Consider the following 26370-nt stretch of genomic DNA (forward strand, 5'->3'; position numbering starts at 1 on the left):
GTTCTTTCTGTAAATAACGTATTTCAGACCGACAAAAATACTACATGTAAATAGGACGAAGAGAAGGTCTCAAGGTACATGATATTGTCTAAGTTCACATATACAATACCATATAATATCAAAGCAGCACAAGTTGTCATATTAAACCAGCACGAGAGCCATCGCATGGGGTGTCAGATGGGTTTTGGTAAAGTCGACGGAAAGGCCAGTCCGGTGTGCAAGAAATATTTTTCCTTATTACGTATCTAAAATTATTTCAATTGAGTTTCAGTGGACTGCGATCGTGCAATATTTTTCCTTATTATATACGTTACTATAAATAGTAACAAAAAGCCGTTTAAAACGGTAATTACGGCTTCTGTTTATGTATCAATATTAAATGGCGCAGTGCGCCTCTGGCGCCATAACCATAACGGCCCCGGGTAACCAGAACGACAGCGCGTTCTGATGTTGACGTCATGAAGCAACATTATTTATGGCGATTGAAAGGTCGCTGATCAGATCGATTGTCAAATATTGATGGCATTGTTGATAAAAAGCAAAACAAATAATTCTTTTAGGTGTTTGGAAAATATACAAAAAGAAATACCAAGATAAATATGAAGTGAACGTATTATGATAAAAAAGTCAATAAACGGCTGGTTGTGCCTTCTAGCCGCAATGGCACACCTAGTTTCATAATGGTCCTCGGAAATAACCCCTCGGGCGATTATAACACTATACGTGCCATTATGGCAAAAAAGCACAACCCAGTCGTAACTTCGTAGCAATTCTTCATTTGATTCAAATGATTTTCTTTTCAACCCTAATTATGCTTTATGTAAGAAAGTACAACTATCAAGGCATTTGATTTTATACAACATGTAGCCTCTTATCCAAATGGTATAGAAACTGAAAAACCCCAGTAAATGCTTGAACAAATGAAAAATGCACTTTAAACTTTTCTTACACGATTATAGGTACACGTGTAATAAACAGGTAAATAGATGGGAGAACGGCCCTCGGGCTATTATCACCTTGGCAGGGCCATTATTACTCAAAGGCACCACTCTCCCATATATTAAACTGTACATATTGCGGACAACGCTTTCATATCGGAGGGTAATGTTTTCTAAACGTTTAAATGGAAAGAATCGCGTGATGTCCATGTCCATTTGACGTTTCAACTTGCGGAAAATATGAATGCGCGTCAGCTTGATTTGTTTATTAGATTTTCGGAAAAATTCTTCTCGTATTTTTCCTGTTTTTCGTACCAGAACGAAAATTTAGACATTAATTACTTGATAGTAGGTATGTAATAAAAACGTTATCAACTTTGTATGTGGATATATGCACTCGTTCTTTCGCGGATAATATTGCGCTCCTAAAGTCGCGCAATATTACTGCTGCAGAACAAGTGCATTATATCCACATACAAAGTCAATAACCTATAAATATTGACGTTTTAGTTTTATTTCGGGTGCGTGTAGTCAATTGTTACGTCAGTTTCATGGATGTCGTCACGTTTTTAAGTTCTTTAACTAGGACATTTTCAGATCCACTTGGGTTAAAGAACAATTTTTTATCATTGATATAATGAATAATACACACGCAGTAATTATAAAAAGATTTTTAGATTTGCATCGATAAATAAGCATTCATTCTTCATAAAGTCGCGCAATATTTCTCTATTTCCGCTGCAGAACGCGTGCATATACCTAGATACAAATCTAATAACGTACGATTACATGCTCACTTCAGGTTTCTGAGTTGCGTCCTGTGCTTCAAAAGAATCTTTTTACAGACTTAATAATAATTAAGGTGTGCGCATGCAATAGTGTAAGTCAACTCCGCGCCATCTCGTACATATTACTAGTAAGATATATTGGGGAAACCGTCAAATGATAATAAAAGAAACGGATAAAAAAATACTAGTACATATGTACATACTTTGAACAAAATCTGATTTTCAGTCACAGACTTGCTGGTACATTTCACTCGAATATAAGTAATGTTTAGCCGCAAGACTTCGATGAGTGTCAGTAACGCTTACCTATGTCGCGTTTAGAGTTAGTAACATCATCGGTTAGAATGAGGAACATGATATTAAATAAATATTGCATGTTTATGATAAAGCAGTTGCAGTAATATATTTCTAAGATTATAACTGGCATTGCCTTTAATCGATCATTGACTGTCAGTAAGTATTGCTGTTGAAAAATGTAGTATATTTGTTTTATTCTGGAAAGGCTTCTATTTTCCAAATAACAGACAACTGTTTTTAAAATTAAATGTTTTGATAAATTTATGCTATTACTTTTAGAATCTGAATACATGTTCAAGTCAAGACATAAGTAAATATCATAAAAGTAATTGCTATAAATGAAAATAATATAAGCCGTGTCATACTGAGCGATACCGTAACCAGAAGTCGTTGAGATATGTCACATGATATCGTTGAGACATGACTTACGTTGGAACGTAGTTCTCCCGGAGTGATAACTATGTTTCTAAAGTCTGTGTTTTGAAAAATAGGAAAAAGTGGACCCATGGAAATTTAATTTCACGCAAATAGGAAAATCTAGAAATGTAAACATTATGGATTTCTTTCGCTGGTTTTAGTCATTGCATTTAAAGGATGCTTAACTTTATAAATAAATTTTCAGGTAAGAAAATTTTGTTTGTCTAATATTTTTGACGTTTATTGTGCTCTTTCCAAGTGACTTGTGCAGTGTCACTGCAGTTTTATCCTCGGGGCAGATTAAAAAGATTATGCAACGACAAAAGATCGAAACTAAAATTACAAAAATTGCAAAATTGTTTGAGAAATTATGACAGAATGATATCCAAGAATTTATCTTTCCCAGATGTTTTACGTACGAGAAAAATCATTATTTTACAAATCTAAAACTCGGTTAAATACGTCTGCAGTATTGCACAGATAACACTATGTACCACGATTTGTCCATGTGGAATTTTCTAAACAACTTTTTGCATAATTTTGTAGTATATCAGGAAATCGGCAGGGCATTCGGTAGACCCGAGCTTCTGGGTTTTCACTCGCACTTATCGAGAAAAACTCGTATTTGACCCGCACAAAAAAATTTCCCGTGCGTCGGCTTGACCCGAGGAAATTTTCTTTTATGCGTCTCGAGTTCGAAAGAACTGCCCCTTGTCAATCAAAATCCCGGTGAATTCGAATATTGTTCGCCGCCATAAGCGGAAGTATGGCAGTAGGCGGAGCTTGGTATATTAATCAGCTTCTGGCAGATGTCAATCATGCCACGCGCCGACTGACACGTGGGCTTCTCGCGGTTTGTATTTGATACAATAATGTCCGTCATTGCCAAAGGTATTTATTGATCAATGTGTTAATGTTAATTGATAAACAATGCATAGAAGAGCAGCCTATTATCGTATTTGTGTCACTTGTTAATTAGCGGTATACAGAAAGCGTAACATTCACACATTTTGTTTCTTATCAGTCATATCGATCATTCATGTAGTTGAACCTCAACGAACCCTGTCTAGGAAAACTTATACAAATACAAATAGTTACCCAAAAGAAATAACGAAACAGGAAAGAATAAAAACATGGCACCGAAAAAAAAAAAATCCGAATTTTAGGTTAAAAAATTGTTTGAGTCGCGGCGATTTTCGTGGGTCGGTCGCGTTACCGCAAACAAACAATTTTTTAAGGATGGCCCAATTTTAATCAAACTTGCACACAACTTGTATTTGCGGTCGTATCTTGGTTCCTTTTGAAAACTGGCCAGATCATCCAGCATATTCAGTTTCATTCCGCAGAGGCTTAAACGCCAGAGAGATATATATATACCTCTGGCAGAATTACAGAGCTGGAGAAGTATCTAGCAGAAGACTGTGAAAAATATGATTCAGATCCTCTTGCATATTGGTCAGTTAATAAAACAAGGGGATCATGATGACCCTATATCGCTCACCTGCTAAACTTGGCCTTGGAATCATCAAGACAAGTCTCACCAGGTTTCATGAAGATAGGGTCATAAATGTGGCCTCTAGTGTCAACAAGCTTTTCCTCCGAAAAATAGCAAATTTTGGCCCTTTAAGGGGCCATTACTCTGGAACCCATGATGGGATCTGGCCACCGAGATATTATGCCAATACAAGTTGTGTGAAAGGTTGATTCAAATCCATTGCAAAATGTGGTCTCTATCGTGTTCACAAGCCAAATAGCAAATTTTGGCCCTTTAAGGGGCCATGACTGTGGAACTCTTGATGGGATCTAGCCAGTTTTCGAAAGGAACCAAGGTATTTTGCCAATACAAGTTATGTGCAAGTTTGATTCAAATCCATTGCAACATGTGGTCTCTATCGTGTTCACAAGCTAGACGGACGACGGGTGATCACAAAAGACCTTGTCACTATGTGACAGGTGAGCTAAAAAGACTGCCAACATTGTCCAAGCTTGCAATTCAATATCTGGCTCTACCAGCATCATCTGCACCAGTGGATAGACTGCTCTCCATTGCAGGCAAAGTTTTTGTCCTGATTGCTGTAATATGAGCAGGGCTCCAGCAAGCTATTTACAGAAGGGCAAAATTTGTTCTGCCCTTTTGCCCTGCCAGGCACCCTGCCAGTTTTACAACCATTCCCTGTTTGCCAGTGTGGAATCACATGATCAAAATAATCTCTATTAAACCCATATAAATTTATGAATAATATGGCATAATACTGAAGCAAGTTTTGCTGTAAATCTTAAGTATAGCCTATCATATGGCAACATAGATGTATCCTAAAACTACATAGATTTCAATCACTGTCACCTTCTGGTTATCTGGAACACTTCAAGGGACTGATACTTCTTATTTTCCTTAGTGTTTGTAATTACAGGAAATATATCATCATTTTTAACTACATAATAATATAACAACTTTCATTAGTCATAATTTATTATTATGTTAGGTTATGTCTTATCTTATGTTAGGAAATTTAGTCCTGTTCTTCAAAATATAACTTTGGTTTAGAGATTATTTTGATCATGTGATTCCCCACACTATTTTAGCCAATCTGCCCTTTTTTTTTTATATCAGTACTTAGTTTTAATAGTTTTTGAAATCGTAAGTAGGTTGTCAGCTGCTGTGCCAAACTGCCAATTTTTCATGAACATTTCTTTGCAATTAGTTTAATAAGATGTAATGACACGGTAATCTTTAATGTCAGATACTGTTAAATGTAGAGCTGCAACGATTCACTTGACAGCCGATACGATTCGATTTCGATTATTTATTGCCAATTTCAATTTTTTAAATTCTATTCTTGCACATATATTTCCTAACAATTTCACTCAACTTAAGTTCTAGACAAGAGAAATTTAAAATTCTCAAGGTTTAAACATATTTTTTTTATTGGGGGAGCTTTAAGCTGCACGTAGGAAGCCATTTTATTCTGGTACAATTACTTTGTGACAGGGGGAGCAACTATGGCATGACTAATTATCGCTAAAAGCCGCTATTCCAATACTAAATTACAATACAAAAAAACTGGGACTTATTAAAAGAAATTGAATTGAAAATGTCGGGTTATGAATCGAGAATCGAATCGCGGGCATGGTAGCTGAATTCCGATGTATCTCATCGAATCCTTGCACCTCTAGTTAAATCTTAAATGCTGTTAAACTGTCTTCATAATTGTCAAAAATATTGTTTAAACTGGACATCAGGATGCCTTTTAGAAAAGTGTAACCCTACCAGGCTATATATTTTGGATACCAGGAATACGTTCAATTAGAAGTGCTTAACTTGCATTTTGATTGTTTTAAGTTTAAAACTTTGCTGTACTTCTTATTTAAGTGGAAGTTTAAAGTGCTGAAACTTTATCTTCTGTATCATGTGTATGTTTAACCTACCCAACTTCACAGAGTAGGCTCGGGAGACAGCAAACAAACACTTTTTAAATGTGGCCTTGGCCAATTGCACTTACGGAAAGTTACGAAGTTTTGTTTTGTAATGAGTTGCCTAGATACTATAGCTGCAACCAATGAAACAATTGTTAGATATTTTTACGCAATAAAATGTGCATAAGGCCATAATAAATAAATTCCTAGATTATCATCCCTACCCGCCCCCTCATTTTATGCCTCCCCAACCTTTTTTATTTCTCTCTCTCAAAAAAAAGAAGAGAACCAACAAGAGGGCCAAGATGGCCCTAGGTCGCTCACCTAAGAAACACACCATAACAGTGTAAAACATGTTTGACCTTGTGATTTCATGGAAATAAATATTCTGACCAATTTTCATTAAGACTGAACCAAAAAATTGGTCTCTTGCGGTAAAACAAGAATTTTCTTAGATATGACCTAGTTTTTGACCCTAGATAACCCATGTTCAAACTCGACCTAGATTTTATCAAGGCAATCATTCTGACCAAAATTCATGAAGATCAATTGAAAAATACAGCCTCTATCACATACACAAGTTTTTTCTTTGATTTGACTAAGTGACCTGTTTTTGACCTCAGATGACCCATATTCAAATTCGCCCTAGATTTCATTAAGGCAATCATCCTGACCAAATTTCAAAAAAATCAATTGAAAAAAAAAAAAAAAACAGTCTCTATCGCATACACAAGATTTTTCTTTAATTTGACCTAGTGACCTAGTTTTTGACCTCAGATAACCCATATTCAAACTCGACCTAGATTTCATCAAGGCAATCACTCTGACCAAATTTCATGAAGATCAATTGAAAAATACATCCTCTATTGCATACACAATGTTTTTCTTTGATTTGACCTAATGACCTAGTTTTTGACCCCAGATGACCCATTTTCGAACTCGGCCTAGATTTCATCAAGGTAATCATTCTGGCTAAATTTCACGAAGATCAGTTGAAAAATACAGCCTCTATTGCATACACAAGGTTTTTCTTTGATTTGACCTAGTGACCTAGTTTTTGACCCCGTATGACCCATTTTCGAACTTGGTCTAAATTTCATCAAGGTAATCATTATGACCAAAATTCATGAAGATCAATTGAAAAATACAGCCTCTATCACATACACAATGTTTTTCCTTGATTTGACCTAGTGACCTAGTTTTTGACCTCAGACGACCCATTTTCGAACTCGGCCTAGATTTAATCAAGGTTATCATTCTGACCAATATTCATGAAGAATAATTGAAAAATACAGCCTCTATCGCATACACAAGGTTTTTCTTTGATTTGACCTAGTGACCTAGTTTTTGACCCAAGATGACCCATTTTCTAAATCGGCCTAGATTTCATCAAGGTTATCATTCTGACCAATATTCATGAAGATTAATTGAAAAATACCGCCTCTATCGCATACACAAGGTTTTTCTTTGATTTGACCTAGTGACCTAGTTTTTGACCCGAGATGATCCATTTTGAAACTTGGCCTAGATTTCATCAAGGCAATCATTCTGACCAATATTCATGAAGATCAATTGAAAAATACAACCTCTATCGCATACACAAGGTTTTACCTTGATTTGACCTAGTGACCTAGTTTTTGACCCAAGATGACCTATTTTCGAACTCGGCCTAGATTTCATCAAGGTTATCATTCTGACCAATATTCATGAAGATTAATTGAAAAATACAGCCTCTATCGCATACACAAGCTAAATGTTGACAGACAGACGCCGGACATCGAGCGATCAGAAAAACTCACCTGAGCATTGCTCAGGTGAGCTAAAAATGTACGAACCGCGGAAGGGTGCCGTATATTTGTTTAAATGCTGCCGCAAAACAAATACAAAAATGCGTGTCGCAAATTAAACTCGCGCTCCTCCGACTGAAGAGCATTGTTGTAAAATAACAACTTTCACTATGGTATTCATAATCGTAGTGGTTTTTCAATGTAAAATAACTCTCAAAGACTGGTTTGTGTGCAATTATTTCGATGCTAACTTGTTACTGGACCTATACAAGGACTTTGTTTCAGGCAGTCTAGATCATGAAGTGCCAAATATACGTGGCAAAACCAGCTGTATACAAGCATTCGTTGGTCAATCTAAAGTTGGTTCATCACAAACGCAGGTATGATCCTTAGTTAGTCCTAGAGTCGGATTCGAACCCTGTACTCGTGTTTTCTTTCACTAACTGACTTTGTCCCCTAAACCCCGGCTTAATAAGGCGGTACCCGTTACACACTAAAGGAAGTATAGGAGAGATCGTGTTTGTATACAAATCCGTTGTATTTTCTTTTTTTAGAACTGATAAGACAAAGGTTGGGTGGCCAGACGCCGAGCGTCCATGTCTTTTTGTAAACAGTGATGTTTTTCTAACGGCCTAAACTCTCTTAAAACACAAATAATATCAATAATTTTTGGATCAATGGAAAGGATATAAAACAAGCAATTTATTGATTACTTTTAATTTTTATTATTTTGAAATAAAATGGATTAATTATGAACGCTTAACTTACAGTGTTTTTTTCTAAAACTTTGGAGCATCGTTACGCTGCTATAAAAATCTTATGTCATTTAAAATGGTTTTTCATTTTAAAAAGATATTGAAATGAGAAAATATGAAAATCATAAGCATTTCAAAACTTTTTGAATTTTTAAAATCCATAAATTAGTGAAAAAGTTATTAAAAATTCCGATCCCATACACAAACAATGTGAAAACATTTGTTTAGCCCACCACCAGATAAACATTATGTTAATGTGTGACGTCACGGCGATCTCTCCTATAAGTGCACCCTTATACTCTACCCTTTTGCTTGGGAGAATCTCAGGGAACGTAATTTGATAGCAAACTCGCCTCTACGAGGCTCGTTTGCTACCCAAATTACGTTCCCTGAGATTCCCCCGCGCATGATGATACCAGCTGGTAACACACTTCTATGTATTATCTAACTTATACGTAACTGAAATTTACCCAAATTTTTGACACCTGCCATCAGGAACTGGGTTAAACCTGTTTGACAACTGTTTTTTTTAATGTGTGCCGACACCAGCCTATCAAAGAGACACCAGCAGATCAAAGAAGATGTCTATTCGGTGTGATGTCATAGTGATGTCACTGCTATTGACATGTATTTAATTCACATACTTATTATTTAAAGTGACTGACTTTGAGTGCATCAGCACTGGGAGCTTGATTTTTATATTTTTTTTTGCTGATATGGAATTAACTTTTTTTTAATTGTATTCATATTTAAAGGGTTTTCTTGGTTTGGACAATCATTGCAAGAGTGAAAAAAAACCAACTTGAATTTGCACTTTAATCACATTAGATTCACAAGGTTAAAAATGATATTAACAGAGTTCCCACTCAGGTAAAAAAAAAGTAAATCACGTTATAAAAATTAAATTCACGCAAGTATGTTTTACCCGGTGCGAGATCGCGCGCGTACGAAACTGCCGGGCACGAATCCGCTAAGCTGGAATCCCACGCTATGTGTACAAAAATAAACCTTGGAAATACTTCCGCAGTGCATTATCTTCGAATCGATTGGCTTAAAGCTCTCTGACGTCAAAAAATGTAGACAGGTTGTATCTTTTAACGCATTGGTAAATGAATGTACACTTATTAAACGGTTACCGATCTACATCCGGGTCCCGGGGAACTGTCTCGTCTGCAAGAATGTCGCAGTCGAAGCTTTCGACGTTTGGCTTCACGGCAAATTTCATACCCCAAAAATTTGTGTTTTACCCCCAGTTTTTGTACCCAGGGGGTAAGTTTACCCCTGAAAAAAAATCTGAGTGGGAACACTGTATTAAGAAAACAGAATCACTGACATTTTCAGTGAATTTGTTATTTACTTAAATTAATAGACTTTGTAAACAAAGACAGGGAATAATAAAAATAGTAATGTTATATAAAGCATAACATATAGTTCCTTTTTCAGTTTGCATGTCATGGTGCTAAAATCTCTTCACGTTTTCCCTAAAATCTCTCCACTTCTCCCTAATCTTACCTGAGGGAGAAGTGACTTCTCCCTAAAATCTTAGCCTAGCTTAAGCCCTGTATGCAAGTAAAAAAGAAAGTCTACACATTTTACTTTATTCTGTTTTTGCCGTTTGCCTTGACTTGTACTCAGGGGTTCGATTTATATATAAATAGCTGCCATTTTGAATATTAAAGGCTTGATTTTGTGAGTTTAAACTGAAATGTATCTCATGTTGATAACAAGGACCCTTCAGCTGAATTCATAGGAGTCTGTATGTACACTTTTGCTAATTTCAGGAGTCAAAATCCCCACTCCAAGGTCAAATGGAACCCCTCACTTACTAATATGTAGGATTCATGTACATTAAAACTTTGTTAATTTGTAAATAAGTGGGATAAGACACAGGTTGAGATATTAAATGTGATATCTACTTTGGAATTGTTGATTCACTTCAAGGTCTGATCCTTAGTTAGTCCCAGAGTTGGATTCGAACCCTGTACTCGTGTTTTCTTTCACTAACTGACTTTGTCCCCTAAACCCCGGCTTAATAAGGCGGTACCCGTTACACACTAAAGGAAGTATAGGAGAGATCGTGTTTGTATACAAATCCGTTGTATTTTCTTTTTTTAGAACTGATAAGACAAAGGTTGGGTGGCCAGACGCCGAGCGTCCATGTTTTTTTGTAACTAGTGATGTTTTTCTAACGGCCTAAACTCTCTTAAAACACAAATGATATCAATAATTTTTGGATCAATGGAAAGGATATAAAACAAGCAATTTATTGATTACTTTTAATTTTTATTATTTTGAAATAAATGGATTAATTATGAACGCTTAACTTACAGTGTTTTTTTCTAAAACTTTAAAGCATCGTTACGCCGCTATTAAAATCTTATGTCATTTAAAATGGTTTTTCATTTTAAAAAGATATTGAAATGAGAAAATATGAAAATCATAAGCATTTCAAAACTTTTTGAATTTTTAAAATCCATAAATTAGTGAAAAAGTTATTAAAAATTCCGATCCCATACACAAACAATGTGAAAACATTTGTTTAGCCCACCACCAGATAAACATTATGTGAATGTGTGACGTCACGGCGATCTCTCCTATAAGTGCACCCTTATACTCTACCCTACTAGACGTCATTACTGGTACTCAGGGGTGTAAAATTCCACTCGCCCGCTCGCATTGGTGAGTTAAAGTCTGAGTAGGACGAGTGGACCTCGCTGTATACTCGACCGATCGGGTGAGTGGTTTTTTAAGTCCTTACTTTACCAAAATTCAGAAATTACATTCCAAAACGTCAACAAACTTTGAGATGGTTCAGTCACTACCTGGATTGACTGGAATTTACCCGCGAATCGTAAAGATATCAAAACGTCATGCCTGTAATTTTCCATTCCACAAGCACGTGCGACCTATCGTAATATCTAATTTACATCGACACGTACACAAAAACCGTGCGTAGTGCATTCATTTTTTAACATTTTCGCTTCAAGTTTTCAGCACCTCTTGAGAAATAATACTATTTGAATTCAATAATGATTTTAATACAATATCGACAGAAATGTAGGCAAAATTCTATAAAAACGGTCGAATTTTCATATAATCATTTGTAAAAATTCAAACAGCGCGATCTTAGTTACTTATTTCTTTCTAAAAGTAAATAAATGATGAATACTCTAGGCATAAAATTCAGACTTTTGACCAGAAAGTACAAAAAACAGAATAAAAAAATCTTAAATAATGAAAAAGCGGCAGCAATTACAATACATGGAGTAAAACGATTTTTGGCAAACAGATTTCTGTTAGTGCGGCAGAATAGAGTTACGGGTGACCTTGTGAACGTAAATAGAAATGCGATTTTACAATAAAGCAATGTGATGTCACTGCGGTTTTTAATAAGTTTTAAATGAATCTTTGTACATGTATTTTTTGACCAACAATTTAAAAGTTTTTCTTGTCAAACAATAATGTAAATTCCTTGAGGGCAAATAGGACACAGAGGTAGGATATCCACTATAGTAACTATCATTTGAGACATTTACCTTTTATACGGGATATAGCACATTCGCTTTTGATAACAAATTAAAGAAGAAACTTTTATTGATTTCTATTTCTCAGCAATTTTAAGAACCGATGCGGTACGATCAGACAGTGATGTGTCACATGGCGCGAAAACATGACGTAATGCCATGTCAATCTTGAGCAAAAATACCGCTTTGATCTCCACTTCAGATGTCAAGATACTGACACACTTCTTTTAGCTCTTTGAGGGGGTGTAAATTGATCATGAAAACAAGGTCAATTACTTAGTTTATCAACTGAATAATTACCGATACTCTTTAACGGTTTTTTTCTCTCTTTCAACACGGGTGGATGGACGATGATTATTGTGTCCAAATTTTTTAGACACTTTTCAAAATAAATATTTTTCGGGAAAATTTCTATACTATTGTACATAATACTCCTTTCATAAAAGTGACAGTATTAAAAATGTCAATTATTAGGGCGAGTGGCTGTGCACTAAGGGCGAGTAGATATTACTGGCTACTAGTCCTGCAGGGCGAGTGGTGTGAAAAAAAAATTTACACCCCTGGTACTGATGATAAACTCGGACAGAAAATGAGGTTTTTTACCTGTAACTTTTTTATTTCTACAAATTGTTATCAATGGTTGGTATCAAAATAAAGCTTAGCTCTTACTGAATAATTGACATAATTGAAATTTATATTTAGCAAGCAAACTCACAAGAAGTGAGGCCTTGAAAGTGGTATGTAAAATGGGGACTGTATGAACATTGACTGATGATAAATTTGACCACTTTGTCATTTAAAAAAAAATCTCCAAACTATTATATTGAAACTTTCCCAAAAATGATGGAACAGTCATTCCCGATCAAGAAAAGTGACCCAATGTCAGGCCTTCCTTTATTGACAGTGAGCATGCATAAAAATACATCCTCTTCCCAAGTATTTTTGGGTAAATATTTTTTAAACAGACAAATGTAAGTCATTTATTTATACAGAATATTTACCAATTTTGTTTTTGTTTACACCAGTTGGTGCTGTAAGTGGTTGCTATTTGACGGCATGTTCAATTGTATAAAAAAAGCAATTGCAATTGAATAGTTAAAAGGTGGTCGACTTTATCATCTGTTTGAGTTTATCATCAGCAGAGATCTGCCGAGGATTTCAGCATGATGGGCCCGTGGCCCATCTACCCTGAAAACATGGGGCCATTCTGAAACTTTTGGGGCCATTCAAAAAGAACCAATTTTACATTAAAAAGACTTTTCTTATGCATTTAAGAAGTGTATTTTTTTTTTTAAAATGTAAAATTATACACAAAGTTCATGCCATTTATTCTCTTTTCCTTATAACTTAACCATGTATACTCAACCAATAACTTCTTCTGAAAGCTCTGTTTGTCAGATGTTTTACTCTTACTTTTTCGCTCTACTCAAATTACTTGACTGGGTGGGGGTCGGATCACTCTGTGATTCTGGGGTTGTTGTTTAATGTTCAGCGACATATGTAGTTGAATCGTCGCTTTTGTTCAATGTATCATTTCTATTTGTATCTTTCCCCAGTGTAACTAAAGTCTGGTTTATTTTCTTAGAGGCAGGAGGACTGAATAATTTGTGCAAAATCGCTTTTCCTTTCGGTGCGGCCGCCATTTTGATACAATCATGGTGCAATTATCACGACACATTATTTTTTCAAATCCGTCACAGTGATCTCCCCTGGAAGTATGTCTATCTACCGTGCAAGACCGGCAAACTAGCGATTGTTATCGGGTTCGAGTTTCAGATTTTCTGGCGCGCCAAAGGCCCACCGATGCGAAATTTGCTGCGCCATTCATATTTTTTTCACGCCAATGGCGCAAAAACGCAGCCTCGGCAGAACTCTGCATCAGTACCAGTAGGTGAAAATTGTGCATCTTTTACTACTTCAGGGGCCATAATTCTGGAAATTGAGGGGGAGGGGGAGCAGGAAGAAAAATAGGAGCTATTGTGTTGTAAATGACATTAACCATGTTCTCTTGCAAGTGACCAGTGCGATCATTTTTGTGTACAAATAAATTACGTCCGACACTCCGTACAGCATAATAATTTGCAGATGTTCAGTGGTTCGTTTGTACTTCAAGAAATTACAACAGAAATAACATTTTCAGGTTCAGCTCTTTAAAGTCTGAAAATATGTTCACGCACGTCTAACCAGTTTTACCAAATAAATGACGGCGAATGCCTCAGAAAATATTTGACATTCTTTTCCGCTTCAGCAAATAAATTATGCGAAATAATATCCAACAAAAATAGTACAATTTTAAAGCACAAACCTTGAAGATGACTTTCCATCAGCGCTATAACCAGAATATAATTCGGTGGTCGTCATTTTTTAAAAAGTTTTCTAGGAGATTATGTGAAAATTTAGGAATGCTTTCTCGTTCCCACACCGGCTACTGAATCGGAATACTCGCTCACCTGGTGACGTCATGTCTAAGGTCGCTATGGGGCTTAGCGCGTGAAAGCACCTGCTGAATAACAGCGCGAAAGTATATTACCAAGATCAGATGATCCAAGTTAATAAGGAACCAAGCCATGTAACATAATTTCACCACAATGTCCATACCATATTTAAGATATTTAACGTCTAAATGTGTACTTTTTTGCTACTTTTGTTTATTAGATTAAATTGAAATTCCCCATACGTTGCCTCAACCTTTATCCAATGAAACTTTTCTTTATTCAGTTGTCAGTTTAGACTTTTCATAAGGAACAAAATAGTATGAATTACGTTATATATATATATTAAAATGGATATCTTGCATATTATTTCAAAATAAAAACTCGTTTTCATACTAAATTATATTTTAGAGACTATTTTCATTCATAAATATTCAAATACGATCTCATAGGCTGCTATTTTCGACTAACAGTGATTTCCAATCACATGCTTGAATCAACCAATGATATAAGAGAGATTCCATGTTTGGTTCCCGCCAGCTAGTACACACAACATACATGTACACAATGGTTTGACAGCTGCATACAGTCGCGTCATTTTAACTTTAAAAACAGTTAAATAGCGCTCGTATCTGATATAATCACAGTTGAACCATTAAGTTAATTGAATACTTATGAATTCTAACACAGTTTCTTATCAAAATACGCGGCTAATAACCAGTTTATTTGCATCAAAATATTTGAGATTTGACCGAAAGGCATGCTATATGTCTTCACAGCTTAGTTAAATTACTTAGTTATCATTTAGGCTCGTTAATTGTAAACTGCAAGTAATTCCACCTAACGTTGGGAAAAGAAAATGTTACAACTGCTATTTTTTGGGGGTGAAAGTTTTTCATATATCGTATATTTAATAGAAATATATGTAGAAATATCCAGAACAAATTATTCGGCTTTCTGCATTCATTGATTGAGTAAAGATGCGTTATAGATTTCGGCTCATTTTTAGTTAATTACTATCATTTTTCAAAGGAAACTCTAGCCTGCGACAAAGTTTAAGACCTTAAATGAACATTTAAAGGGTACTTCTTGATCAATTAGTCAAATAAACAATTTACTTTGATGATTGAAAATTGTGCAACGCTAGTGGACAGCTCTGATCACATGACCTAGATTTTTGGTTAGGCTGTTGGAAGAAGATGAATTCAGGGTAGATGTTATAATCAATTCATATTAATAATTATCTTGTTTGTTGACATATCTGATTGTTATCCGACATTGTAAAAGGACGTTTTTCTTTATTTTGTTTTGTCTTTGTGAATGATATGCGATGTTTTATTTAGAAATCGAAGAGCAAATTTTCACGTTTTGTTGCCTTCTTTTTTGTTAGTGACGGCGCAAACCAGTTATTTCATTTCGTGTAAAATGGAAGGAAATAACATTCTTCAGCAGATTAATTCCAATCCCTGTATCTAAATGCCTCCAAGAAAAAGAAGACAGAGCGCTCAGGGCGAAGAAATTTTGAAAGAAAACGTTGAAGGGTAAGAAAATAAACATCATTTGCAAAACCGCCATTTTGAAAATATCTTGTGCGAGAAAAACAACTAATAAACAAGCGATTACTAATGCAAATTGCCTTCTTCACGTTAATTAATACTTTAATGCAGTGCAGTTTATTACAAATTATATTGTTACATAGGTATTGATGTCATGTATGTTATTGATCAGTCTAAACATCACAGCAATCTATGTTTGCTTTTCTCAAGAAAATAAAAATGGCTGCCAATAAATCCATTTTCAATGCCATCTGTTTATCATATCACTGATTTGTTTTGTATGACATGTTAGGGCTGTGTCACCAGTAGGGGTTGGGACAGAAAGCGGAAAACAAGTAAAGAATGTGCCAAAAACACCAGATACAAACAGCCAACCAGAAAGACGACTGACTGCAAGACAACAGTCAAAGCAGGATGCATTACAAGAAAGTTATTTGGCAGGGAAGTCAAAAGATCCTGCTGTGCCATCAACATCAGCTGCAGAAACAAGTGCGAAACAGCCCACCCGATTCAGTACACGTATTGTTAAAAGGCCCAGAAGGGATTTAAGCCCTCCGGAATCACCAGTGAAGAAAGGTGTGAACAATTGTTATTTTAGAGTGTTGCTATTCTGATTAATTAATACTTAATACACAAATATAATATATATAAACATTCATACATACACATACACACAACTGGGTTGCGCTTTCTGATCGTAACTGCTCAATGGCTTTAGAACAAGGGCTATTAAAAAATTGAGGTGTGCCAATTTACAGCCGCTGATTACTTACCTTTTTGTTATATGTTCCATATTGACTGCTGTATCATCAACATCCGACTTGGCAGACGTTCTGGGTACTTGGTCATTTTGATTTGCCTTGTGAGGTACACTGCAACATACTGGACCCTCTAAGAATGCCACATTACTGTTTTTGTAATGGGGGTATACTGGATTCAGGTTGTCTGTCTGTCTGTCCATAAACACAGTCTTGTGAGTTGAGTTGAGTTGTGCGCACCAACTCTCCTCATCCCCTTGACACAATTTAAATTTTAATGAAACTTCACACAAATGAAAACTGTAGTTTGTTTCTATTAATATGATAAAGGGTTGTTTGTTTGTTTGTTTTGGGTTAAACGCCGTTTTTCAACAGTATTTCAGTCATGTAACAGTGGGCAGTTAACCTAACCAGTGTTCCTGGATTCTGTACCAGTACAAGCCTGTTCTCCGCAAGTAACTGCCAACTTCCCCACATGAATCAGAGGTGGAGGACTAATGATTTCAGGCACAATGTCGTTTATCAAATAGTCACTGAGAACATACGCCCCGCCCGAGGATCGAACTCACCAACGCTCTACCTACTGAGCTAAGCGGGCGGGCTGATAAAGGGTTGTTTTCATTATTTCTGCCAAAATGCAAAAATAAGATGATAATTAATGATGGAACACAGCCTTTATAATTTTTTTTCTTGGGAATATGATCAATGAATGATTTGAATACTCTTGTCACCTTAACAATAATTGAGATCTAATGAGGTAGCATTTTTAATACTTCAGTAAATGTTCTTATTTGAAAAAAAACATGCACACGAAAATCTGACATCACATCAACATTATTTGGCACCTTACAGACCCTCAAAGAATGCCACATCACTGTTTTTTGTGTTTCTATTTATATGGTAATGGGTTGTATTTGTTATTTCTGCCTAAATGCAAAATATGTTAGAAGGGAAAAAGATTTGAGTGTGTATTACAAAGATGATTAGTAATCTTAGTACTGAGGAGCCTTTGAAAAAAACACATCAAAGATAGAGAGTCATGTATTTGATATTTGAACTGTTTGTTACAGGTAAGAAGGTAGCAGCTGTACCTCCTGTGACCACCACTCCAGAAACAAAAGGAAAACGGCAATGGGAACTGTGGAGTGTAGAGGACAAGGATAGCTTCTTTGAAGGTCTTTGTGAGGTAATATTGCGATCATCACACTTTACTATAGCCTGCCCACTTAGCTCAAAAGGGAGGGTACAGATCTATGGGTCACTGGGTCATGAGTTTGATTCCAGGGCGAGGCATATGTTCTCTATGACATGACAACGTCGTTATAAAAGACATTATGTCTAAGTCATTCACCCTCTGTCTCTGATTCATGTGGAGAAGTTGGCAGTTTTTTTTTGCATAGAACAAGTTAGCACTGGTAAAAAAACCAGGAACTCTGGTAAGATTAATAACTGCCCGCCGTAACTCTGTGATTCCAGCAGGTGTACAAATTTGATTCCATACCTCATGTTTTTATTTCGATGTAAATGAGATGTGGAACCAAACTTTGTAGTCCTGTTTGGTGCCATATAACCTATACTGTGTTGGTGCGCCGTAAAACCCAAATAAATAAATAACTGCCCGTCATAAAATAACTGAAATGTTGTTGAAAAGGCAAACATAAATACATGATTCTAATGAGGTTCACACAGCAAGTTTCAGCAAAAGGTCATGCTTAATTTCTTTTGATAACATATTGCAGTTCCTTGAATTGGAAAGATACATGCACACTTTGCCTCGAGTACAAAATATAATTAATGGTACCCAATTTATTGAAACAATAGATATAACTTATGAGGATTAAAAATAGAAAGCTTCTTTTGCATTTTTAGCTCGACTATACAAAGTATAAGAGAGCTATCCTACTCGCCTCGGCGTCTTTTCCGCGTCCCCACCTTGGTTAAAGTTTTGGTGCACTTTCTCTTTTTTCAACATATCTCTGTAATTACTTGATGGATTTGATTCAAACTTGAAATACTTATTCCTCATCATCATCCACATCATCTGACATAAGGGCCATAACTCTGGCACCAATATTTCATGAATTATCCCCCCTTTTCACTTAAATTTTCAGGTTAAAGTTTTGATGCACTTTCACTCTATCTCTGTTATTACTGAATGGATTTGATTCAAACTTAAAATAGTTGTTCAGCATCATCACCCACACCATATGACACAAGGTGCATAACTCTGGCACCATTTTTTCATGAATTATTCCCCCTTTTTACTTAGAATTTCAGGTTAAAGTTTTGGTGCACTTTCACTCTACCTCTGTTATTACTGAATGGATTTGATTCAAACTTATAATAATTGTTCAGCATCATCACCCACATCATATGACACAAGATGCATAACTCTGGCACAATTTTTCATGAATTATTCCCCTTTTTACTTAGAATTTCAGGTTAAAGTTTTATGCACTTTCACTCTATCTCTGATGCAAACTTAAACAATTTTTCAACATCATTACCCTTATCATATGATGCAAGGTGCATAACTCTGGGACCAATTTTTCATGAATTATTTCCCCGTTTTACTTAGAATTTTAGGTTAAAGTTTTGATGCAATTTCACTGTCTCTGTTATTACTGAATGGATTTGATTCAAACTTAAAATAGTTGTTCAACATCATCACCCACAGCATATGACGCCAGGTGCATAACTCTGGCACCAATTTTTATGCCCCTGAAGGCAGGCATATAGTTTTTGAACCGTCTGTCGGTCTGTCCGCAATTTTCGTGTCCGGTCCATATCTTTGTCTTCGATGGATGGATTTTCAAATAACTTGGCATGAATGTGTACCACAGTAAGACGATGTGTCGCGTGCAAGACCCAGGTCCGTAGCTCAAAGGTCATGGTCACACTTAGACATTAAAGGATACAGGGTTTTTTTTTATTCTATAGCAGAGGCCGAATATCGGCCTCGTCCCCCAGCCAAGGATTTCCCCCACAGCCAAGGATTTCCCCTATCGCAGTCGAAATTCCCCTACGTCCGAAGTTCCCCCCTCCAAAATCGTAAACAAAGCAATGGAGATTACTCCCAGCGATTTTCCTGACCGAATATCGGACCTGTTCACAATTGCAGATGGTCTTTCACAATTTTCAGTGGGTGTGAAAACCTTTAGAAATAGTAGAAAAATGTTAGAAGAGTGTTCAGTGGACCTGAGGTTCCGGTTTTGACCAGCGAAAATCGATAAAAACTCGTATCTGACCCGCACATAATAGGCCGTGGGCGTCTGCTTGTCTCGCGGTAATACTCTTTGATGCGTAACGAGTTCGAAAGCTCTGCCCCTTGTCAATCAAAATCCCAGTGAACTTCATACTGTTTGTCGACACTAGCGTAAGTATGACAGTAGGCGGAGTGTCGTATGTTAATTAGCTACTGACAGATGTCAATCACGCCACGCGCCGACTGACACGTGGTTATCATCAGTATGTAATATAGATGATTGATAAACAATGCAGCGTCAGATTATCGTGTTTGTACCTCTTGTTAATTAGCGGTAACAGCTTATGCTGTATTGTGTAATATGTTTTGTTAATTTAAAGTAATTATTTTATGTGCTTGATTCGATTAAATAAGCCGGTCGGCCGTTACGTAAATTTATTATCTTTGCCGAGGTATTTTGCTAGAGCAAAATAAAATATAAATGTTTTAAGTAATCAGATATTATAAGTATGGAATAGTTCTGGTGAAAAGATGAAATTTAAAACGGGTATTTTATCAAGAATTTTTAATGTTTGCTTTCGTTTTTTTAGCTCGACTATTCATAGAAAAGTAGAGCTATTGGACTCGCCCATGCGTCGGCGTCCGCGTCCCGATTTGGTTAAGTTTTTGTATGTAAGCTGGTATCTCAGCAACCACTTTTGGGAATGGATTGAAACTTCACACACTTATTCACTGTGATAAACTGACCTACATTGCACAGGTTCCATAACTCTATTATGCTTTTTTACAAAATTATGCCCCTTTTTCGACTAATTGGAATGGATTGAAACTTCACACACTTGTTCACTGTCATGATCTGACATGCACAAAGCAGGTCCGATAACTTTATTTTGCTTTTTTTCAAAATTATGCCCCTTTTTCAACATAGAAATTTTTGGTTAAGTTTTTGTATGTAAGCTGGTATCTCAGTATCCACTAATAGGAAAGGATTGAAATTGCACACACTTGTTCACTGTCATGATATGACATGCAATGCAAAGGGTCAATAACTCAACTTCGCATTTTACAAAATTATGCCCCTTTTTTGACTTAGGAGTTTTTGGTTAAATTCCTATTATGTAAGCTGGTATCTTAGTACCCACTAATGGGAATGGATTGAAACTTCACACACTTGTCCACTGTCCTGAGCTGATAAGCACTATGCAGGTTCCATAACCCTGTTTTGCTTTTTTACTAAATTATGTCCCTTTTTCGACTCGTATTCATTCAATCGACAAGGCTGTTGAATAGTCGAGGGTTGCTGTCCTCCGACAGCTCTTGTTCATATTTGTCACACGTTTTTGCGATCGTGATTTTCGGACTTTTTATCCTTTCTTACAAGATTTTCTAGTACAATTGAAATAAAAAGCCAACAAAAGTATGCATTTAATAATAATATGATGACTCTTGCAAAAGCAACTCTTATTTTAAAGCATTTTTTTGTGAATAAAAGCATGTGACCTTTAAATATTCAGTGATTTGAGCATTTCAACTCTCCCCACCCACCTTGTTACAATGATAAGTGAACATTAGTGCAAGTCCATCTATTGCTAAGTGACAGTGTGTATAGTTGCTAAAAGTTGCAAGAGTATGTACTAAAAACATAGTTTAAAGTGTTTATTATGCATAATTGTAAATTCCCCCCTGAGTGAAAAAATCCCCCAAAACTGCTCGTCACGCGCTATTTTCTTCCCCCGATGACAGGCTGGGGCCTCTTCCCCCAGTCGTAAAAAAATCCCTGGGATAGTGCATTGATGGGCGTGTCCGGTCCATATCTTTGTCATCGCTGGATGGATTTTCAGATAACTTGGCATGAATGTGTACCACAGTAAGACAACGTGTCACGCGTAAGACCCAGGTCCGTAGCTCAAAGGTCAAGGTCACACTTAGACGTTAAAAGATAGTGCATTGATGGGCGTGTCTGGTCCATATCTTTGTCATCCATGGATAGATTTTCAAATAACTTGGCATGAATGTTTACCACAGTAAGAGGACATGTCGCACGCAAGACCCAGGTCCGTAGCTCAAAGGTCAAGGTCACACTTAGACGTTAAAGGTCATTTTTCATGGTAGTGCATTGATGGGCGTATCCGGTCCATATCTTTGTCATTCATGCATGGATTTTAAAAAAACTACGCATGAATGTGTGACACAGTAAGACGATGTGTCGCACGCAAGACCCAGTTCCGTAGGTCAAAGGTCCTAAACTCTAACATCGGCCATAACTATATATTCATTCAAAGTGCCATCAGGGGCATGTGTCATCCTATGGAGACAGCTCTTGTTTATTAATTATTCCCCCTTTTTACTTAGAATTTTAGGTTAAAGTTTTGATGCACTTTCACTCTGTCTCTGTTATTACTGAATGGATTTGATTCAAACTTAAAATATTTGTTCAACATCATCACCCACACTATATGACACAAGATGCACAACTCTGGCACCAATATTTAATGAATTATGCCCCTCTTTGCTTAGGATATACTTATATAGTGTTTTGATACATTTTATCTTTACCTCTCTTATTACTTTAAGTTGATATTTTTGACATAGACTCAGGCTATTGTGCAATATCTTCATCCACAATTGGAGTCATTAAACACTCCAGTAACAGCTCTAGTTTCCTCAGATGTGCCCAGTTTCACTATCCAGCATTGAAATAGTCGAGCACGCTGTCTCCTGTGACAGCTCTTGTTAATTGTCTGGAATCTTAATTCAATTTGTAACTTTAATGAAATGTTACAGTATTCCATGCATGTTTCACTTCAGTATGGTAAGGATTTTGAGAGTATTCATAACCTGATTGTTAACAAGTGTAAAAAGAAGGGAGGAGTGTTGCCTATCACTGTGAAGAACAAGGAACAAGTCCGGCATTTCTACTACCGAACATGGCACAAGATATCAAAGTTGATACAACCAGTCGAAGGTAATACATATAAGCATCAGTATTTATTTATGCTATATAATGGAATTGCCATTCTGTCACCAGTTTTACCTGTGTAATAAATGCTTAGATATGACGTACTTTCTTAGGAGACTTGTGCCAATTTGTTTCAAAACCCATTAATGGCCTATTGAGGTTTTGCACAGTTATGGTCCCTTAAAGGTAATTTCGGAATAAATTTTTGTCTGGACAATTTCGTATATGTAGTATTTGAATAAAACTTTCAAGAATAATCGGTATCAAGTCAAGCCTAGTTTTGCATATATTGCGGATTTTTTTTTTCATTGAGGTAGGCCATTTGAATTTATACATAAAGTCTATGTAGCACCATTCACAATTTTCGGTATACTGGTATGTTTGTTTGTAAAACAGATACCTTCACATCTATTTCCTAAAAGAAAACTTTTTTTTCAAGATTAAAAGCATGGGGAGACATACATTTTTTTATCTAAAACACTGCTGTAGTTTTAATGTTGATTTCCAGATTTGAAGAAAGATATTCAGGAGTTGTATGGTCTGATCAGCTACAGTGTTCTCAGAAAGAAATTGAGAGGAGGTAACATTGTCATTGTAGTAAAAATTGTCATAAAAGTAACATTGTCATTGTAGTAACATTGTTGTAATAGTGACATTGCCATACAAGTAACATTTTAATCACCACAAAATATCCTTTTTGGCTTATGCAGTTAAATTGTATGCCAACAAAGGGAAATGATTTCACATTGTGTTACCACATGGAAAAACGATACAAGCATCAGATTAATTTTAGATTTAGATAATACTGTGTTGCACTTATATTTATTGACTTACTTGTTCAGTTTTAATGGTCAATATGTCCTAATAGCTTGGTCATTTAGGTATGAGTATTTCTGTTATGGCAGTATATACATTTTTTCCACAGGTGTGAATCCAAATGACAAGAACTGGCAGAAACTGAATGATTTGGTGCATCAGGGGTATGTATATATATGTTACCAAAGTAAGAAAATAAGTGTAAGTTCCAATACAAATACAGGTATTATAAAGGAAATGAAATAAGATGTTAAAATCGATATAAAGTGAATTAAATAGATGCAGATATTTTATGTAGAATAACTGAGAATGTAGTATATCCAGTGTGGAATTTTGAGGTGGTTGAATCAGAAGTTAAAGGTTTGAACACCTAGTTACTAGGATACAACATGTTCTTTGGGATTTCACTAGAATGTTACACTTAAAGTTAGTACTTCTCCAGTTTTGCCTGTTTATTCAAAATAGCTGTCAGTCAGTTGAAATACCAATCAGAAGTTCAGAAAAAGTTAACAGTTCAAATTCTCTGACATGCTTGAAATATAACTGAAAAGTTCAGGATTTGTTAATTCATACAATATGGTTTGTATGCAAGAGTTCATTTTAGACTTCTGTCCTGCTGTACGATATTAATGTAGGAACCAGTCTTATGAACCTCCCTTAGCCTTTTCTATGAAGTTTTAATTATTCATTTCCGTCTTGAAGGTTTTTATTATATTTTGTCTTTTCAGAATTGCCACAATAAAAGTTAAAGGAAAAAGAATAAGGTAATCACCATGTATATTTCCCTATTTTAAAGACTCTAAATTGTTAATGAAATCAATTTTAAACTATGGGAGGTTTTGAAATGAGGAGATGAGGAAATGTTGACGGATATAAATAAAATAGAAAGATGCATTAGTGGAGGGTTGTTGGATTCTGGTCGCAAACAGCCATAGAGACAGCACTTCCAATACATTACATTGACCTGAGAACTGGAGTCTTACCAGTTTTTAAAGGAGAAAGCTTGGATATGAGAGAAATCAGTATACATGATGGTTTTCTTGTAATAAGGTAAAAACCCCTTGAGGAGACACCAGCTTTATATAGATGTATCAGTGCTCATGCATTTCTAATATTCTAGTGACCAATGTGTATTTAGGAGTAATGGTACTTTTCACATAGCACATATTGTCTCCCCTGGCTTCCATTTTGAGGATAATGCCTGACATAATATTCGCTACAGATTAGACATGAAAACCTCCCAGTGCTGTGAAATTCTCTTTACTGATAAATATCTTTTCTTAGATTGTTGCAACATATGTAATCTTAACAGGGTTGAAGGATTATGCCTGTACAATTTTTTGCTGATTTTGTTGTGGATATCTAGAATTATGATCCCAAAATAGCATTTGGCCGCCAGATTTTTCAAATAGATAAATATTGCAAAGAAGCATAAACAATCTGTTTGAATAACAGAAAATAACGTCAAATTGCAGTTCAAAATTTAAATTTTGACCAGTGCTATCATGAGTTATAACTTGCAATTACCTTTGTTTCAGAGTGAAGACACCAGTCTGCAGTGCATTGAAGAAGCTGAACTGCTTTGAGGGTAGATATATATTTCATTTCTTATCAATTTTAGGGGGAAAAAATCTAAAAGTTTTTATATTAGATTTTCATGGCATATTAAAAGTCCATGTTTGAAAGTACATCTTTTTAACTGGAAATGATTGAGAAAAAAGGTTAGTAGCAGAAATATCTTTTTGTCGAACGGTTTTACGGAGAAAGCGTTTAAATTTTTTTTTGAAAGTTGAAGAAAAAACTTTTAATAAGAGAAAAAGATTCAAAATTGTAACTGGAAGTGATTGTTTTATTTTAAACAATTTATGTTGTTGTCAGAACCAAAAAGAGATCCTGGTGCAAAAGTTCCAGAGAAAATCCGTGTTGAGTTCCGTCCAAAGACGAACATAGCCTGGCAGCATGTGCAAGATGTGTCCCATAATCCTCGTGTCAGAGTGACAGTACGTTCAGAAAGGCATTTACAATCACTGGTGAAATATCTCGAACAAAAATGGAAACCTCCAAGATTAAAACTTGTATCCTTTATAAAAACAGACGTAGAAGACATATATTCCACTCATGTAATCTGTCAGAATGAAAGAAAAAGAAAAAATTGTGTTATTTAATTCAATAGCTCCAATATGCCTGTTTTTTGCACAGTAAGTACCGGTAGATAACACTGAATTATGGCATTGTTAAATTCCCTTTTGTTAAGTAATTTCTGTTCATCAGAATTAAATCTCTGAAACAGTTGTATTTAAAAATACTGTTTCATGAATATTTAACAGGTGTTTACTAAATGAAGTTCTAAATTTTAATGAAACTGGTTATTTTATGGGTTGATTATTTAATTATATGTAATGATAATATACACATTTTTTCTTAATACAGAAAATTTATATTACTAAATCTTCTTAAAAAGCTGAGTAAAGAAATAAGCCTTAACATTATATTAGAGAGAAAGTCTTACAGATGGTGAACAAGGCTGTGAAGAGTTTCGTGTATATCCGCATCGAGACAGCACATTGCGCAACATCAGTATGGAGGCTATAGATGAACCCGTGCTACAGTTCTGTCTCAACAAACACTGTAAAGATAACATATTTAGTATGTATTTTGATATCATTTCTTTGTTTTGAAATTGATATCTTCAGCCTATATGGTCATAGTATGAAATGCTTTATT

At 35.6% G+C, this 26370-nt stretch overlaps 2 protein-coding genes across 5 annotated transcripts in view; one reads left to right on the plus strand and one right to left on the minus strand.

Moving 5' to 3' along the window:
• Positions 1-14385, minus strand: part of LOC123557903 (microtubule-associated protein Jupiter-like) — a 45842-nt gene extending 31457 nt beyond the window's left edge. For all 4 annotated transcript variants that reach the window (XM_045349682.2, XM_045349681.2, XM_045349679.2 and 1 more), the window contains exon 1: positions 14226-14385. In XM_045349682.2, coding sequence (XP_045205617.1) covers positions 14226-14281 — 56 coding nt within the window. In that variant the 5' untranslated portion in view covers positions 14282-14385. The remainder of the gene's footprint in view (positions 1-14225) is intronic.
• Positions 14386-15441: 1056 nt separating this feature from the next.
• LOC123557904 (protein cramped-like) overlaps positions 15442-26370 on the plus strand; it is a 30722-nt gene continuing 19793 nt past the window's right edge. The window contains exons 1-11 of the mRNA XM_045349684.2: positions 15442-15562; positions 15743-15893; positions 16201-16484; positions 17737-17852; positions 22680-22836; positions 23339-23410; positions 23756-23810; positions 24375-24410; positions 25185-25234; positions 25525-25721; positions 26142-26292. Coding sequence (XP_045205619.2) covers positions 15829-15893; positions 16201-16484; positions 17737-17852; positions 22680-22836; positions 23339-23410; positions 23756-23810; positions 24375-24410; positions 25185-25234; positions 25525-25721; positions 26142-26292 — 1183 coding nt within the window. The 5' untranslated portion in view covers positions 15442-15562; positions 15743-15828. The remainder of the gene's footprint in view (positions 15563-15742; positions 15894-16200; positions 16485-17736; positions 17853-22679; positions 22837-23338; positions 23411-23755; positions 23811-24374; positions 24411-25184; positions 25235-25524; positions 25722-26141; positions 26293-26370) is intronic.

This window comes from Mercenaria mercenaria, chromosome 5 (genome assembly GCF_021730395.1).
Source record: "Mercenaria mercenaria strain notata chromosome 5, MADL_Memer_1, whole genome shotgun sequence".
Lineage (NCBI taxonomy): Eukaryota > Metazoa > Mollusca > Bivalvia > Venerida > Veneridae > Mercenaria > Mercenaria mercenaria.